The sequence below is a fragment of the Crinia signifera genome, chromosome 2, assembly GCF_055691185.1.
Source record: "Crinia signifera chromosome 2, ASM5569118v1, whole genome shotgun sequence".
Lineage (NCBI taxonomy): Eukaryota > Metazoa > Chordata > Amphibia > Anura > Myobatrachidae > Crinia > Crinia signifera.
In genome coordinates this window covers 383,681,248-383,699,617 of record NC_139218.1, presented here as the reverse complement: position 1 = coordinate 383,699,617, position 18,370 = coordinate 383,681,248, and the positions used below count along the sequence as shown (strand labels likewise).

At 49.4% G+C, this 18,370-nt stretch overlaps 3 protein-coding genes across 8 annotated transcripts in view; 2 read left to right on the top strand and 1 right to left on the bottom strand.

Moving 5' to 3' along the window:
- The window catches only part of INTS4 (integrator complex subunit 4), a 29,104-nt gene extending 27,475 nt beyond the window's left edge, over positions 1 to 1,629 (top strand). For both annotated transcript variants that reach the window (XM_083170208.1, XM_083170207.1), the window contains exon 23: positions 658 to 1,629. In XM_083170208.1, the coding sequence (XP_083026334.1) occupies positions 658 to 851 (194 nt within the window). In that variant the 3' untranslated portion in view covers positions 852 to 1,629. The remainder of the gene's footprint in view (positions 1 to 657) is intronic.
- A 1,701-nt stretch (positions 1,630 to 3,330) lies between these two features.
- On the bottom strand, positions 3,331 to 16,615 carry AAMDC (adipogenesis associated Mth938 domain containing). 3 transcript variants are annotated; one of them, XM_083170210.1, is made up of 5 exons: positions 15,984 to 16,008; positions 14,955 to 15,023; positions 8,874 to 9,011; positions 5,976 to 6,071; positions 3,331 to 4,916 (listed from the first exon to the last, which is right to left on the bottom strand). In XM_083170210.1, exons 3-5 carry the CDS (start codon positions 8,997 to 8,999, stop codon positions 4,776 to 4,778), a joined length of 363 nt encoding a protein of 120 aa, XP_083026336.1. In that variant the 5' UTR covers positions 9,000 to 9,011; positions 14,955 to 15,023; positions 15,984 to 16,008; the 3' UTR covers positions 3,331 to 4,775. The 3 variants fall into 3 exon arrangements, with proteins under 3 accessions (XP_083026336.1, XP_083026337.1, XP_083026335.1); XM_083170211.1 differs by lacking the exons at positions 14,955 to 15,023; positions 15,984 to 16,008 and adding an exon at positions 16,594 to 16,615; XM_083170209.1 differs by lacking the exon at positions 14,955 to 15,023 and having other exon boundaries at positions 15,984 to 16,129.
- Positions 16,418 to 18,370, top strand: part of RSF1 (remodeling and spacing factor 1) — a 42,513-nt gene continuing 40,560 nt past the window's right edge. For all 3 annotated transcript variants that reach the window (XM_083170206.1, XM_083170205.1, XM_083170204.1), the window contains exon 1: positions 16,418 to 16,874. In XM_083170206.1, the coding sequence (XP_083026332.1) occupies positions 16,688 to 16,874 (187 nt within the window). In that variant the 5' untranslated portion in view covers positions 16,418 to 16,687. The remainder of the gene's footprint in view (positions 16,875 to 18,370) is intronic.

Below are 18,370 nucleotides of genomic sequence, written 5' to 3'. Positions count from 1 at the left end.
GGTGGAGGGCATGATGTAAGGATGTGATGTATGTAGGCTAGAGCCTATAGGAGCTTATTATTACATATATGGAGGGCAGTATAGGTAGAACACGGATTAGAGGGAGGCAGAGTGCTGGTATAATGATTGGGGGGGGGGAGCATAATATAGGTATGATCATTAGAGATAGGCACAGTGCTGATATAATGAATGGGGGGGAGCATAATATAGGTAGGATCATTAGAGGCACAATGCTGGTATAATGAATGGGGGGGGGAGGAGCATAATATAGGTATGATCATTAGAGATAGGCACAGTGCTGGTATAATGAATGGGGGGGAAACATAATATAGGTATGATCATTAGAGAGAGGCACAGTGCAGAAATAACCAATGGAGATTACACTGTACAGGTATAACCAATGGAGGGGTCTCCATGCAGATATAATCACTGGAGAGGGTATGATACTATGTATATATAATTTGTAGGGTATGGTCTGTTGGCATTGTGTTGGGCATTTTACCAGCCTAACCCCGTCCTACCCCTGATGACCAGAGGTAAGTAGCTAATGTTCTGTGCAGCTGGGTAACATGAATAGATCGAGGTGATTCTATGTGTTGTGTACGTTCCGCATCGGCTGGAGCTGATATGTCCTGTGTCTCCTGTCCCCCCTCACAGACCCCTGCCATATTGAAGTCAGTCTCCTCCTCGCCTACAGCTCCAGCAGAAGCAAAATATTAAACCCATCATCCAAACCCTCCTGGGGCGAGAGCATGGAGGCTTTGCCCGTCACAGAGAGTAGCATAGAGGGCACTATTCCCTTCAGCAAACCCGTTAAAGTCTTCCTGATGCCCAAACCTGCCAGGCGGTGACCTATAGGACATGGTGAGCGAGGAGTGGGGTAACCTGGGAACGGACAGAGACTTACCCATCACCTACACACCAGGGGTTCTCGTCTACAGGACGCCTGGGTAGATAGTCTGCAGCAATGCTTCCGGAAACTAGAAAGGCTCCCAGGCCGGCGGACGTTCAGAAGGAGCCAAGAGGCCGCTGTCAACGCGTTTCACCCAATTCCTCCTAATCATTAAGAACCATTCCTGTAGTTACATAAACTTTTGAGGTTCTCTCACGGTAACATTGGCACTGAAAAGGGTTAAGCATTCTCCTTATGACATGAGTGAGGTAGTAGTGATTTCACAGGCTGCAAGGCCTACTCACAAAATGGCGGCATTTATTGTGGCTAGGGAATGTAGAGACTGAGGGTAAGTGTAAATACAGCAATGCCTAAAGTCATGTTCTGATCTGTACAGTGATGGAAGAACACTCAGCGCTGATTATGGTTGATAATTTATTTGAATTTCTAATGTAATATCGATTTTACGACTTTCCAGTAAAAACGTCTTTCTATCTGGTCTGTCCGCAGTCCTGTGTCCCCGCACGGCCTATTCTGTTGCAGATGGGGACTGCAGGCTATTGGTGTTATATGTATATAGATAACTGGTTTCCTCTTTGCCTGCCCAGCTGTGGGCGCCGGAGGCTTCATGCAGGACGATTCATCCTTTTGTAGCACTGTTTCATAAAGTATTTTTTTTTTATTAATTACGTGCTTACCATTATCCATACTATCCATAATAAAAAATACAAAATGTACAGGTAGTCAAGTTATTTCTGAATGGCTGGAAGTGGTTTGCCATGAGGCAGCTCTAGAAATGTTCCCTTTTCATGTGCAGAGGTCCTGGTACCAAGGGGATCACATGACACATTGGGCAGTATTCAATGAGCATTTTGGCGATGTGCAGCGAATCCTGTTTAGGATTCGCTGCACATTCGCCACTGCTCGCCGCGTTCCGGAGCCTCGCCAGCTCCAGTATTCAACGAGTCAGGAGCTCGCTGCCCCTGACCGGCGAATTTTAACTCCTGCGGCGAACGCCGCAGGGAGCCTGAGGACGGCGGCAGTCAGGGAGATGGAAGTCTCCCTGCCTGCCCCAGAACGTTTGTGGGGGGGAGGTGGGCTCCCCGGGTGCCAGGCAGCACAGGCTGCCCCCCGGGGGTGCCAGCAGGGGACCGTGTATATTCACTACGCCCGATCATGCATATGTAATGATCGGGTGCAGTGAATATATGAATATCTAATGAGCGGCTCGGCTCCCGGCCCCCTGCTGGCTGGTCTATGTAAAAAAAAATAATATATATATATATTTTTTAAAATTAAATATATATTCATGCGCTTACAGCACATGAATAAAAATAGCATGCCCCTCCTCAGAATAAAATTCCTGATTTTTTGACACCAAATGTAAAAAACAAAACACTTTATTTTAAAAGCTCACATTCCACTTCACCATAAAAAGTTAGCGATTGCTACTCGTTGAATCATGGCGAAAAAAACCTTGGAATGTATTCGCCATCTGGTCATTGAATAGGGTGATTCACCGTTTTAGTCAAAAATTCGCCTTACAGCACAAAATCGCCATAAAAATCTGCCGAATCAGCCTCATTGAATACCGCCCATTGTGTAATTAAAGGATTACTGAACTGGAGGATTGGCATGAAGAACTGGATGAATTGTAGTATAGGGTTTATTATAGTCACATGCAGCATATACACCCCAGAACTGTTGGAGTCCTCCATCGAGCTAGATAGGCTAGCCTTCTCTCTAAGCGAACTGCTCAATCACTCATCCAGGCCATGGTGAATGTCCCCTACTCTTTCCTATTCGCTTGCAGTTCATGGATGTCACAAGGCATCAGTACCAATCAGCCTGCTTGGCATAGAACTCGGACACAGGCTCCACTGATTCAGGAAACACCAAATATAAATGTTGTATAATTAACATGTAGTTAAAACGCTGTCAGCATGTTCAATAAGACAATATGAGAAACAATGACTGTGCACAGAGCAGTTTAGGCACTAGGGGACAGTGTTACGTTAAGAGAGCGAGAGGGGAGGTTAAACGAGGCTGAAACTAGGATTGTTGTCACCAGGGCCAAGGCAAACACCTCCCGCTCTGGTTGTCTCCGAATCGGGAACAGAAAAGGCCTCTTCACACTCATCATGACGGCACAGCTTCCCGGGCACCGCAGGGAATCAGCCCATGACAGGCCAGGAACTAGTGCCCGGCTTAGGAGGAGAGGGTCTACCTGCCACCTCTTCTCTGGCAGCCATGCATGATTTAATCAGTGACATGTGCCACAGATCAATGTGGATCTGATGGCCAAATCAATGATTACACAGGTGTTATATATTTAATGCCCCATTCCTGCTGCAACACTGAGTTGTAGGAATTAGTGACATACACTCCTCAGCTAGACACAGGATTGTTCCACTGCAATAATACACACAGCTAGTCTCTTACTAACACCATTTACCATTATGTTTATTCACTACATCCAACTACAACTGTGCTGCACAGAGTCATTTCTGGAATAAGAGCGGCTGCATTGCACCTGGATTAGGCCACATTTTCCATGTAATTTAGTGCATTTGTGTCTTCCCTTGACTTATATACATTCATGATACAAACCAAATATAGCTTTTTTGTTTTTGTTTACTAAGGCACCACAAAAGCAGTACTGCCTTGTACAGGGGTAGACATCTCGCGGTACTTGTTTCCTAGCCCGACCACCCCGATTTCCATCGGGGTGGTCGTGTCGGAAAAATCGCGTCGATCGCATGCGATTTGGTCGCATGCGATGCAATGACCCGATTTTTTTATTGAATCAAATGTGAATAGGGTCCCTGGGACCCGATTTTACATTTGATTCAATGTAAAATATTCCCTAGACCCCCAATTTTACAGCGTAAACCCCACCCCACGATTGACGTGAACCCGAAAAGTGGCGAGCGCAGCGACCTTTTCATTCCCCTACTATCCACGTCGGCGTGGAGTTGAGAATATATAGTGTGGCGAGCCCCGCGAGGGGACGAGTATAACTTCACAGGTATACGCGGGGCTCGCCACGCTTCGGGCTCGGTGGCACAAGACCGACGCGATGCTCCCGATTTCAATGTTAAAAAATATTTTAACATTGAAGCCTATGGCAAAATCGCGGGCATCGCGTCAGGGCCAATGTTAATGGTCGCGACCGACGCGATGCCCGCGATTTTCCCTTTGCCGGCAAAATGGACCTGATTTCAAAGGAAATCGGGTCCATCGCGGCCATCGTGTACCTTAACTTAAAGGTAAACGATGGCCGCGATTGTGGCCGTTCTAGGAAACAAGTACCCATCTCGCAGTGCCACTGACTTTTATAGTGTATATATATATATACCGGCCACTGTATGGGGGCAAGTCACTGAGCCACAAGGGTGTGGTTATATGCATAAATCAGCTGTTCTGGCATCTGAGTAACAGACGTGTAAAGTTTTTAATGCAAACCCTCCCACAGAAGCACATCCCACTATAACTGACCCGGCTGTGCCTATCCCAACAGCCAGAATCACTAGATGATTTCACCAGACTGAATTTGGCAAAATGTGGAGACAACTCCCCGATTCTCCCACTGCTAAGGCCACGTTACCAGCCTCTGTCAGCCAGCTAATATAAGGCTCCGCAGCACGGAGGAATATCACCGCCTCTGAGATAGGGCTGGGTCAATATTATTTACAGTTTTGATTACTTATAATCAGCATCAGATTACTCCTAAATAATAATAATTGTAGCAATAGGCACAAATCCTGCTTTCTTCATCTATGCGTAAACACGTAATTTGTTAGGACTAGAGGAGACGTCCATTCCCTTTAACACGGCTGACCGTCCGGGGTCGCTGCTCGTTGAGGTTAACCGCTGCCGGAGTTTAGCAGGTGGAATGGAAAACTCCTCCCACTCTGACTCCTTGTGCTGCCAGACTGTTGTACTCCGCCACCGCCTTCTCCGTCCGGAGGACCCGCACGTCAATGGCGTGGGACTGGACATACTCCAACGTGGAAGCTGGGACCTAGGTGTAGGAATTAAAAGAAGTACATATACAATAAAGACAAATAAAACTATGACTCCGCATTATCTAGCGGAGGTCATCTACCCAAGCCATTCCCGAATCAGCTGCGCCCGCAACAGAGGAGCTGACACTCGCTGTGTTTGGTGAAAGGTTTGCAGTAACAATAATACAACAGATGAGTGGACGTTTATGGACCACTGATATTAAACAGTGATCAATGTGGATTATATTGTGATATAGGGGGGAGATGTGCTAAACCAGGCATTGGGAGTCGTTGGCCCTCCAGCTGTTGAACTACTGATAGAGTTTTGCTATTTGGCCATGCTAAAACTTGCAGGGCATGCTGGGATGTGTAGTTCAACAACCACTGGAGGGTCAAAGGTTCCCCATCCCTGCACTAAGCCTTGGCGAGAGCTAAAGCCCCAGCTTTATCCCATCAGCCTGTCACATTACATTACAGGCCGCATTTGAAAAGAATCTTTGAATCTATGGGGGACACAGACTTTAGCACTGGGTATAAGAGGTGAGCCGGGCATCAAACCATTAACAAAGGACCTCCAGTGCCGTGCTTATTCACATATAATATTTTAATAAAAACTATTAACATGAAATAATCACCATTGTTACAAAAAGTGTGTACAGTGGAATACGTTAAATATGATAAAATTGGAGAGACGTCAGAAAGCAGAGACAGAAGTCGATAATAAAACTTGTAATGGACCTCAGCCTGGGAGTGCTTAGCAGGGTGGACTCCCAACTCCCACCCCAGCTTATTACCCTGAAATTGACACTCCCTTCCATCCACTAAAATCTCCAGAGACTGGGCCGGGGTTAGGTGTAAATGGGCATCCTGGATATCCAGGAAGCCTCAGCAACAGAAAGAACTGTAGCTGATGATATATAGAGAGGGATGAGAAGCACAGAATGAAGCCAGCTCGTATCCTTCACATGTGTTACAGATGAGGAACCCAGCAGTATTCTCCCTCTACCCTAGTGGCTATTGCCTCAACAGGAGACCCCCAGGGCAATATTAGCCTGAGACCATAGAGAAAATCTCACCTGCAGTGCCTCAGACATGCCACAGCCAATCACCAGAGTCCTCACATCCTTCTTCACAATCTCCTCCAGGTCTGCTGGTTGGACACCAGGACAGTGCTGGTAAATAGAGACAAGGGTGGTGGAAGAACCGGCTCTCGTGAGGTGACCTGCACATATCGCATTTTATATCAAATAAACAATTCCTTTTGCAGAGCGAGATCAGCGTGGTTATTATGTGTATTGTATTTTTACAGAAGGGTAAATAGTAGTCCCGGTACTTGTGTATTATCACGGCGCCCGTCGCATCGCATACCACTAATTAAGGTATGCGATGGACCCGATTTGAGGCTTTTGCCGGGATGAGTGTACAATTTTAATATCGCATCGCATGCCATTATAATGGCATGCGATGCAACGCGATTTCAATGTTAAATGCCCACCCAGACCCGATTTTTAATTGTATCCCCACCCTGATGGGTAATGACAATGTTAAATGCCCCCCCCATTGTTAACACCAACCCGAAGCGTGGTGAGCGCAGCGCGCCGGTACGCGTCCTCCGACCTTTTCATACCCCCACTATCCACGTTGGCGTGGAGTTGATTTTATTTAGTGTGGCAAGCGCAGCGAGCCACCGAGCCCGAAGCGTGGCGAGCGCACGCGGATTACTTCACAAATATTACGCATGCGCTCGCCACGCTTCGGGCTCAATGGCTCGCTGCGCTCGCCACACTATATAAGATCAACTCCACGCCGACGTGGATAGTGGGGGTATGAAAAGGTTGGAGGACGTGTACCGCTGCGCTCGCCGCGCTTCGGGTTGGTGTTGAGAGTGGGGTGGCGTTAACAATGGGGGGGCATTTAACATTGTCATTACCCATCAGGGTGGGTGTACAATGTAAAATCGGGTCTGGGTGCCTGTACAATTAAAAATCGGGTATAATCGTGTCTCAACGCATGCGTTCATATGGCATTCACGCAATTTTGTGGTTGTACAATGCCCTGCGATGGAAATGAGGGCGCCGTGATAATACACAAGTACCGTAGTCCCTGTACTAGCTGGCACGGGACCCCATAGCGGTCCTTATGGGCTGTATTCAATGCGGCCGGCAAGGGGGTTAAATGGGGGGGGGGGATCGCCGAAAACAAGTGACCCTCACCGTTTAGGGGGACAGGCTGCCCAGTGACCCCGGCGGCTATCAGGGGGAGAGGCTGCCCAGTGACACAGGAGCACAGTGTGACAGGCTACCCAGAAACACTGAAGCGCATTGACCCCGGGGAGTGTCAGGGGGACAAACTGCTCAGAGACACTAGAGCGCAGTGACGGACGGACGGGGGGGGGGGGGGGGGGGGGTAGACTGGCCATATGAAATAGACTATACCCAGAAATGTTGTGGCTGAGAGAGGGGGTGGTACTGCAGAACCTTCCTCCAGGCCTGTAAATTGGTTCAGCACTGTGGAACAGCCAGCGGTTAATTTGTTTCGGGGCTGCTGACAGTATTGCGCCAGTGTGACATCTGAAGATGGAACAAGAAGCGTTACAGCGTGGAAGCAGAAAGCTAATGACCACAGTAGTACAGCAGGGAGGATGTGATAAATAGGCCACAAGTCCGGCTCTGCAGAGAGCACACAGCTTGTTAGAGAACCCCGTGGGGCTTATCTGCCCCCTCCCTCCATCCCTGGCAGGAAAACAGACCTGCGGGGCCGGAACAGCAGCAATAACTCTCCTGACCACACACACGATGCCGGCAGCCAGCAAACCTGCCAGTGTGCAGAATGGGATACAGAGGCCAGACTGCAGACAAGGCCCTGGGCCTAGGTGTCATGGCAGGGTGGCAGCTGAAGCACAGATCTCTGCCATGGTCGGAGTGGCATAGGCCAGAGTGGCACCTTTTTCCAGAGAGAAAAGACAAACTGTAAAAATAGGGCCTCCCCCTTGTAATGTGCCAGTTCCTGAGGCAATAGGGTCTCCCACAGCTAGATGGCAAACGTATGTTAAAAATCAGGGCTGGCAAAACACAGATCCATCTAGACCAAGCCTGTCCAACCTGCGGGCCCTCCAGCTGTTGCAAAACTACAAGTCCCAGCATGCTTTGCCACAGTTTTGCTATTAGGGAATGCTAAAACTGTGGCAAGGCATGCTGGGATGTGTAGTTTCATAACAGCTGGAGGGCCGCAGGTTGGCTACATCCAAGGAGACAGGACTCCAGTACGATCGGGTACACAGGGACCAGGAGGAGATGGGCGAGTCAGTCTTATATAAAGGCGAGAGTTAGGGGTAAATTTACTAACGCATCTTAAAATGAAAGTGGGGATGTTGCCCATGGCAACCAGATTCTGTCTTTCATTTTCTAGGATGTAATAGAGAACTGATAGACAGTATCTGATTGATTGCTATGGGCAACATCACCTCTTCGTTTTTAGAAGTTTTATTACATTTACCTCATAAAATCTGACCGAAGGACCAGGTTAGACTGCAGTAACGTGTAGCAATATATGCTACCCAGTAGGACCTCTAGTATCTATCCATCTGTCCAGTAGGACCTCTAGTATCTGTCTCCTCCAAGGCGGCGGCCATTTTGGAGGGATATTTTTCATATGGACGGCCAGAACCATTGGAATTCTGCAGAGGCCATGCACCCCCACAGTGCCGGCTCCCCCAAGCCACCGCTTGGGCTGCAGTGCCATTGTTACGCTACTGAGAGCTCACTGAATGCAGACTGGTATAATGTTTGGGAGTACTGAGAATTTAGGGCCTGGCAGTATTTGCAAATTTCAGGACATTTGCCTCTATGGCTTTCCAATGCTCAGCAACCACAGGCCTGAAGAGCGCAGATCCAAGTGCATGCTGGGAAAGGCAGGCTCAGTCAGGTTTGCAGTCCCTCTCTAGGTCACCACCTGCTCTCACTGTAATATCTTACATTGGTTCCAGTCTCTCTCCAGTCCCAGGTTCGGCTTCCTCCTGGCCAGACCTTGCAATCTTTATAAACCTGTCCTCCGACACTCATACTCCCCCAGGAGACGCTGGTGATTGCTGGAGAAGACATCCTGTGCACTCCCTGCAGTAGCAAACACAAGTGGTATACAGAATTAGAACCCAAGTGACCGGCTGTGTGATCCCAAACACATAGGGAAATGGGACCAGTGATCCAGCACCACCAATAACTGTGCCACCCTCAGCACTAAGACTATGGTACTTTTCAGCATATTCAGAGGGATAGCTGTCTTTATTTTCTAGTATTGCAGATACTGTTCTGTTTGAGTGCATATGCAGCCAGGGGTGGGCCACATTCCAGCTGGCATCTTATTGAGGTACGAATTTGCAATGTACAAAAAAACACTAAATGCCCTAACCTGGATTTTAGACAAAACAATTGAATAACTCCAGTAAGTTCCCACAGAACAAGTGAATTGCTTCAAAGACTCCATTTCCCCAGTTGGCCTTGCTCCTATATCCCACAGAACAGTGCCCTACTCTTATATCCCACTGCACAGTTCCCTGCTCCTATACCCAGCCTCAGTGCCCTGCCTTGCTCCCATACCCCACCACACAGCGATTTGCATTGTGACTTCCAGTGTGTACTCGGGAAATTCCTGTTTGTGGTGACAGAAACATAGAATGTGACGGCAGATAGGAACCATTTGGTCCATATAGTCTGCCTTTTTACCAATATTGTTACCTCAAATCCTACTTAATCCTTAGGGGGAAATTTACTAAGATGTGTATTCTACTTCACATGTGACGTTGCTATGGGCAAACAATCAGAATCTACTTATTTATTTAGCACCCTCTAGAACCCGGGTGTCAAACACAAGGCCCGCGGGCCAAATCCGGCCCGCCAGACCTCGTCATGTGGCCCGCGCAGCCGCCGCCACCCACCCCCGCCTGGCGCCGATTACATTACTGCGGGAAGCCATCACAGTGTGAGTGTCACATCACATTCAGTGACACTCACATGACGACTCGAGACTGAGAGACATACCTAACAACGTGAGGAAGCCGGGTGACAGTCACTCCGCCGCGGCGCTCGCTGGGAGGAGGAGGGAGGCAGGACAGTGGACACAGACTTGTTAGTGTCACTGTGTGACGTGCCCGACTCCTCCTGCGGGCAGCGGCTACGGCGCTGCCATGTGTGACACACGCCTGCCTGACAGCAGTGCCAGTGACACCGCAACGTGCATGCTGCTGCGGCTGCCTGTCGGACTTGGATGCCGGCCCGGCGGTGAGCTGCCTCCTGCCTGTGGTGCCGCGCCGCGCAGCAGTGGCATCAGTTGGTTCAGTATATTTACTGTAAGTTCGGCAGTGGGGTGGGCACAGTTGTGTTGTCTCATGTTGTCCAGTCCAGAGTCCGTGGCCGGGCAGGCAGAGAGCCAGGCCAGCAGCACACAGCCGCAGCCTGAGCCCACAAATCTGCAGTGCGGCTGCCTGTGTCCAGGGTCATTATCATTATCTGTCCCACTGTCACCACCAGTCCAGAACTCTAGCGAGAGTCCTGCGAACCCAGAGGCCCAGGTCACCTGCTGGGCGATATCTGACGTCACGTCACTGTGCCCTGTCCCAGGCCCCCAGCCAATCTCCCTGCTAGTTATTACTTACATTATTACAAAAAACAGTAATAAGTGAATGCAGTGACAATAATTTATGATAATAAAGAGTGGACACATAGTCCTACAGATACAACCGGCCCTTTGAGGATGACCAAATTGCTGATGCGGCCCCCGATGAATTTGAGTTTGACACCCCTGCTCTAGAAGATAGTAGACAGGATCGGATTGGTTGCCCATAGCATAGTTCTTTGTAAGAATATTCTTACTCAAATTTACCTGAACCTCCCTCCTCAGTGTCAGTGCATGTCCTCGTATTCTAATACTTCCCTTCAAGAATGATTTCCTCCTGTAGTTTGGTAAAACTCCCTGATAAGTGGAGCACCTTCTCTGCTCTAAAGTATACATATTAAGATCTTTTAGTCTTTCCTGTTACATTTTGTGATGTAGGCCATGTACTATTTCAGTTGCCCTTCTTTGTACAGTCTCTAATGTATTTATATCCTTCTGGAGATATGGCCTCCAGAACTGAACACAATACTCTAGATGAGGTCGTACCAATGACCTATACAGTGACATTATTACTTCTTTCTACTGCTGATACCTCTCCCTATGCAACCAAGCATCTGACTTGCCTTCTTCATTGTTTTATATTGCTTCCCTGCCTTATGACACCTGAATTAGTGACACCTAGATGTCTCTCCTACTTAGTAGTTTCCAATATAGTGCCATTAATACTACATTTAGCTTTTGGATATTGAAGACCCAAGTGCATGATTTTGGATTTTTTTTGGCTGTAAACTGTAGCTACCACGTTCTTGACCATTCCTCTAGTCTACCTGGAACAACCACCATTTGTTTTATGTCTCCTGGTGTGTCTACGCTGTTGCATAACTTGGTGCTATGTGCAACAGAAAAGCCAACTTTATCCTTAATGCCATTTGCAAAGTCACCAATAAAGATTGAAACCCTGGGGTACTCCAATGGTAACATTTCCCCTGTATAGAGAGTGCACTCCATCTACTAAAACTCCTTTTTTCCATCCTGCAACCCAGGTTCTTGTCCATTCATCTGACTTAGAATCCAATTATTCTAGTTAACCGTGTGGGACAGTGCCAAAATGTCGTACGAAAGTCTAGATATGCTACACCCGTGGCTTCCCCCCCCATAATCCATTACTTTTGTCACGCAGTCACATTCCATCCTGGGAGCTCACATCCCAGGCCCCTGGAGAAGGGGATTGTGCATCACGTACAGTGTAATGGTTAGCATTACGGCCTCACAGCGCTGAGGTCATGGGCTCTATTCCCACCATGGCTCTAACTGTGCGGAGTTTGTATATTCTCCCCGTGCTTGCGTGGGTTTCCTCCGGGTACTCCGGTTTCCTCCCACAATCCAAATATATACTGGTAGGTCAATTGGCCCCCAACAAAATGAACCCTAGAATGTCTGTGTGCGCGTGTACATGTGGTAGGGAATATACATTGTAAGCTCCACTGGGGCAGGGACTGATGTGAATGTTCAGATATTCTCTGTACAGCGCTGTGGATTATGTGTGCGCTATATAAGAAACTGATAATAAATAAATAAGTACTGGCACCATAACCCTTCAGCACCAGGGGTAGTTTGCTCACGCAAGACCAGGTCTGGCCAAGCCTTGGCTCTCCAGCTGTTGTGAAACTAGACATCCCAGCATGCCACAGGTTTAGCATACCCAATATCAAAACTGTGGCAAAGCATGCTGGGACTTGCAGTTTAACAAAAGCTGGCGAGTCACAGGTTGGCCAGGCCTGCGCAAGACGATGGTCACCAGTGACCACTGCAATGTGAATTTCACTGTCACATTGTCAAACATGTGCAGCATTCATCCCTACAGATCCACAGCTGGCATGGAAAACATGACCTGTTGGTAGATATCAAAGACCGGGGTTGTCTGCCTATGCCCAAAAACACACCCTTTTGTAACATACATTTATTTGATGTCCCTGTCCATTTTAGAATTGGGAGTCCTTGCCCTCAGATGGGCAGACTAAATGCTGCTGAGGGCTGTAAGCATGGACAATGTATAGTAGTTATGGGCTCACAGAAATGCAGTCCTGTTGCCATGGGGTGGATCATCAATGGGTGACAATTACGACCAGCAGGTGCTTGTGGTTACTGTGGCGAGTCTAAGGGCCCCCTTACACTTGTCAACTTATTGTCTCAACAAATTGAACCTGATTGACTCGAGATTTATCCTATGTGCAGGAGGTTCAATCTCTTCCAATCTCTTGGTTATACCCAATGGCACAGGATTGTGGATTGTGTCCTACACATCAGGCACATAAGATTTTGTCAGACGGCACATCAGATTTTGTCAGATAAATTGACTCAAATTGGATGAAATCTCACAAGTGTAAAGGCCCCCATACACTAGGGCGACCTGAGCTTCCCCGGCTGCTCCCCGGGGGAGCTTGATTAGATGGCACTTGATGTGCCATTTTTTACATGTGATAAATCGTCTCGATTTATCACATGTAAAAAACCCGGGGGGGGGGCCTACAGAGCAGGGCTGCTGGTGGGAGCAGGGGGGGCTGGGGACGCTGCGGGGGACACAGGCGGCATAGAGCCGGGCAGAGGGAGCCGGGAGCTGTCAGTGCTAGAAAAAAAAGCCTATACAATGAATGGGCAGCCTTTGATTGGCTGAGCGCTCTCTCAGCCAATTGCTGACTGGCTGAGAGAGCGCTCAACCAATCACAGGCCGCCCATTCATTGTATGGGCTTTTTTTTTTTATTCAGTACTGACAGCTCCCGGCTCCCCCTGCCCGGCTCTATGCCGCCTGTGTCCCCCGGAGCGTCCCCAGCCCCCCCTGCTCCCTCCACCGCCGCGCCGCCCCACTAGGTCCCAAGTCGGGTGGTTGGACGTGCAGCAGGTCCGACCACCCGACGCAGATCAGATGCGCACGGGACCGCGCATCGGATCTGAGGGGACATCAAAACTAGCCGATTTTGGTCCGATTTCGGCCAGATCCGACTGATCTGGCCGAAATCTGACCAAAATTGGCTAGTGTATGGGGGCCTTAAGGGGCCCTTTAGTCTACTACGATTGGTGCATCATTGTGTGTGTGTGTGTGCGCAACCCTCCCGGTCCACCCACTACACAATCCAGCAGTGATTAACATCACAACTGGGCGTGTGCATGTAAATACCCAGCCAGTTGTGATGCAAGACAATTGATTGGGCAGCGTGTATGCAGAACACTGCCCGATTCATCAGCCGATATATCGATAGGTCTGTACCCAGCCTAAAGGTGTCCACAGACTGATAGATATCGGATCCAATTTGCTTTGAAATCCAGGACACCTCTGATCATGACCACACAGAACGATTGGGTAAATGATCAGAGGGTTTACCTAATGGTTCAGTGGGGCCATGATCAGGAGTAGTCGGTGGTCTGCTGCTCCGCACCCCTGTGGCATGGAGAGAGAGGGAGGGCGGCAGGAGATCTGAAATTAATAGGGATGCCGCTGATTGGATGAGAGAGCTCTCCGCCAATCAGCAGCCACTCTATTTATTTCAAATCTCCTGCTAGCAGTGACAGGCGGACAGAGGTGTAGATACCAATAACAGGACATGCCAATTTTTCATCATGCCTACACATTGAACGATGTGACCATGATCTTGAACGACCCGGGGGCATCCGCATCGTGTTGTCCTCAAGCCAGTCAGAAACAGCCATAATCTTACCAAGTGTGGGCACCTTAATGGTCTAATGTCTATTTGCAGCAGCACTTTGATATTGGTAAGCACTTTGCAGCATACCAGATACCTATTGGAGTGAAATACAACTGATGTTTGTATATTTTATTTAGTTAATATGCCCCTGGCCTGAATTCCAACTCTATTCAATAATGACATTGTCCAGATATAGGCCCTGCGCGTGCGATTCGTTCGGATACGTGCGAATGTATATCCAAACGAGTCAACCGGAATAACCCCCACAGTCTATTTTGTTACGTACGACTTATCCCTTCAGAAAACCCACACAGGTGTATGGCCAGGGTTATGCCAAAGGCAGATGAATAAGAGACTAAAATCCAAGCAAAACCTTTATTTTCAATCGGTAACAAGGAAGCCAGGAGACTACTGTAGCTTCACTCTTCAGCGCTGCCTGACAGTACAAGGGTAAAATTAACAAATGTGTTCATGGTTTGATTGGGAGATGTACATAAACCCACTTGTTCACGTATGATGGCAGGACAGCTGCGCGGGATGTGTCCTTTGTGATCACAAGCAATGACCCCAAGCTGCAGCCTACGCAAGTCAACTCAATTTTGTGGGGTGGAGGGGACAGGGTCTGTACCTTGGGGCATAGATTTCCTGGCCATCCTGCTTGGATCCTCAAGTTACATCGGTTAGATGATCAGTTACACAAAATATCCCCCCCCCCCCCCCCTTTGTTGCAGCCGATTACATACCTGTACAAGTGATCTTGCAACTAGATCGTATGGTGACAGAACCGAGGTTCACGCGGAGGAATTTGTGGCCTACATACAATACACATACATTGTCATGGCCAGATACATTCCTATAAGCGGAACTCTGCACAATACATCACTGCTTGCTGCCGCACAGCGTCGCCTGTGTACAATGTGTACTTGGCCAGGGAGCGGTGTTTGGAGCAGAGATTATAAATGACTTCTATTCACAGTAGTGTTTTGTGTACAGCAGTGATGGGCAACAGGTAAATCCACCCCACCTTTCACCTTATGTAAAAGACCAGCTAATACAGCATTATAGATTGTCTCTAATGTGGTTTCCTAAACTTCATCATTGCCTTCCAGGTTTTAAGGATGGCCTTACATGGGCCCAGATGCTTAACGTTTTGAGCGCCAAGTGAAAGTGTCAAAATAGGTATGAAAATCGCCTAACACTTTTTTAACGCAATGTTTTTAATTTGAATGGATATAACAAATGTGAGCGACGCTGGCATTTTTCGCAGATATCAGAGATGGTGGCTCTCAAAGGGTTAATTAATGTTAACTTAGTAGCCAATCAATGCAACGGTGCTCAAGCATGGGTATTCGTTAAACCTGAAGGGTTGGCAAAACGTAATGGATTTTTTTTATTCGCCATGGCTTTTAATAGTATTAAGGCTAGGGGACTACTCATTACAGGGACACAGTATATTACATTACACAGGGCATATAAATAGAAGGTGTGACAGTTGGAGGCTGCCTTGTAGCAATGATTTACTGAGGCACTCCAGCAATTGTGGAACTACAAATCCCAGCACACAGAGCTGTGGGAGCCACAAGCGACCTACTGGCCCCCATGACATAAGTACTACAGAGGCTTTGGGGCATTTCCCCTGCCGCCATGTCATGGCCAGATTTGTATGGACACATACTGTAGTCACAGGCAGGGACCATCTGAGGACATCTTCCCTGCCAACTAATAAGCACAAATACCCCAACAACCACCCTCTCCTCCCCCAGCGCTCTCACCTAAGATCAGCCTCCACCACCCACCGCTCATCTACGTCACCGCAGCGCTGACACTGGTATTTATACACCGTCTCATGCTCTCCTATTGGCTAGCAGGGCTTCGGACCCGCCCCCTCCCTGACAGCGGATGGGAGGCGGGAGTGGAGCGCGCTTCAAATAGATCTACAGTGGCTGGCTGGCCGCGGCGACACGAGGCAGCAGCCCACATGCGGGATGTCGCCGTGACCGGCTCCCACCGAGAAAGCCGTTCGCGGGTGACGACGCATCGACCGAAAAGCGGATAAATAACGCATGTTATTTGTCAGACAGAAAAAACAATAAAGTTGATTGAGGAGAAAAAAAAAAAAGTAACGCGAGCCTCTTTGTTGTGCTCGGCGCGCCCCGCCTCCTGCGCGCGGTGATGCTAGAGGGGCGTGGCCTCGGAGAGGAAGGGGAGGTGGCTAGAGCGGTCCCTCTCCGGGTGCATTGTGGGATATGGGCTCTGCTCAGGAGGCGGAGGAGGAGGTGTAACTCACCTGGTGGGGGCCGCATCACGCTCTCTCTGCCCCCCCCACCCTATTCCCGGGACCAGCAGATACCCCCCTTGCGCGAGGCCGCGCCTCCAACTGACCGTGCTCGCTCTGGAGGAGGCCCGGGGGGGCCGCGCGCATCTCCCCCCTTTCCTCCCCCTCCACGCGCAGCTCCCGCCCTCCTCGAGCTCCAAGATGGCGGAGGATGGAGCGGAGGCTCCGGCGCCCTCGGTGGTCGCCCCGGCGGTGGCCCCCAGTCCGGCTAGAACATGGCCGGACTTCGCCGTGGTGTGCTCCTTCCTGGAGCGGTACGGTGCTGCGCTGGACCTGCCCGAGCTGACGTTCCCGGAGCTGGAAGAGGCGCTAGAGGAGAGCGGAGCAGGTGAGGGGGAGGATGGAGGAGGAGGAGCAGCGGGGCCGGGGCGGCTTGTTATGGGGAGGAGGAGAGGGAGACATGCTGACTGGGGGGGATGTAGTCACACACAGGGGGAGACCTGGCCGCCATACTGCCCCCCCCTCTCCTGTCCTCATGATCCCGAACAACTTAATTTTCCCTTTACTGCCCTATCCATGACTGCCTCCCCCTGACAACCTTATCTTCCCTATCCCTGTCTGTGCCTCCCTCAGACAACCTTATCTTCCCTATCCCTGTCTGTGCCTCCCTCAGACAACCTGATCTTCCCTATCCCTGTCTGTGCCTCCCTCAGACAACCTGATCTTCCCTATCCCTGTCTGTGCCTCCCTCAGACAACCTGATCTTCCCTATCCCTGTCTGTGCCTCCCTCAGACAACCTGATCTTCCCTATCCCTGTCTGTGCCTCCCTCAGACAACCTGATCTTCCCTATCCTTGTCTGTGCCTCCCTCAGACAACCTGATCTTCCCTATCCCTGTCTGTGCCTCCATCAGACAACCTTATCTTCCCTATCCCTGTCTGTGCCTCCATCAGACAACCTTATCTTCCCTATCCCTGTCTGTGCCTCCCTCAGACAACCTTATCTTCCCTATCCCTGTCTGTGCCTCCCTCAGACAACCTTATCTTCCCTATGCCTGTCTGTGCCTCCCTCAGACAACCATATCTTCCCTATGCCTGTCTGTGCCTCCCTCAGACAACCTTATCTTCCCTATGCCTGTCTGTGCCTCCCTCAGACAACCATATCTTCCCTATGCCTGTCTGTGCCTCCCTCAGACAACCTTATCTTCCCTATGCCTGTCTGTGCCTCCCTCAGACAACCTTATCTTCCCTATCCCTGTCTGTGCCTCTCTCTGACAACCTAATCTTCCCTATCCCTGTCTGTGCCTCCCCCAGACAACATTATCTTCTCTATATCTGACATTGCCTCCCCCAGACAACATTCTCTTCACTATATCTGACTGTGCCTCCCTCTGACAACTTCATCTTCCCTATATCCCCTATGCCTGACTGCTTCCCTATACCTGACTGTGCCTCCCTCTGACAACTTCATCTTCCCTATAGCCCCTATGCCTGACTGTGCCTCCCTCTGACAACTTCATCTTCCCTATAGCCCCTATGCCTGACTGTGCCTCCCTCTGACAACTTCATCTTCCCTATGCCTGACTGTGCCTCCCTCTGACAACTTCATCTTCTCTATATCTGACATTGCCTCCCCCAGACAACATTCTCTTAACTATATCTGACTGTGCCTCCCTCTGACAACTTCATCTTCCCTATATCCCCTATGCCTGACTGCTTCCCTATACCTGACTGTGCCTCCCTCTGACAACTTCATCTTCCCTATAGCCCCTATGCCTGACTGTGCCTCCCTCTGACAACTTCATCTTCCCTATGCCTGACTGTGCCTCCCTCTGACAACTTCATCTTCCCTATATCCCCTATATCCCCTATGCCTGACTGTGCC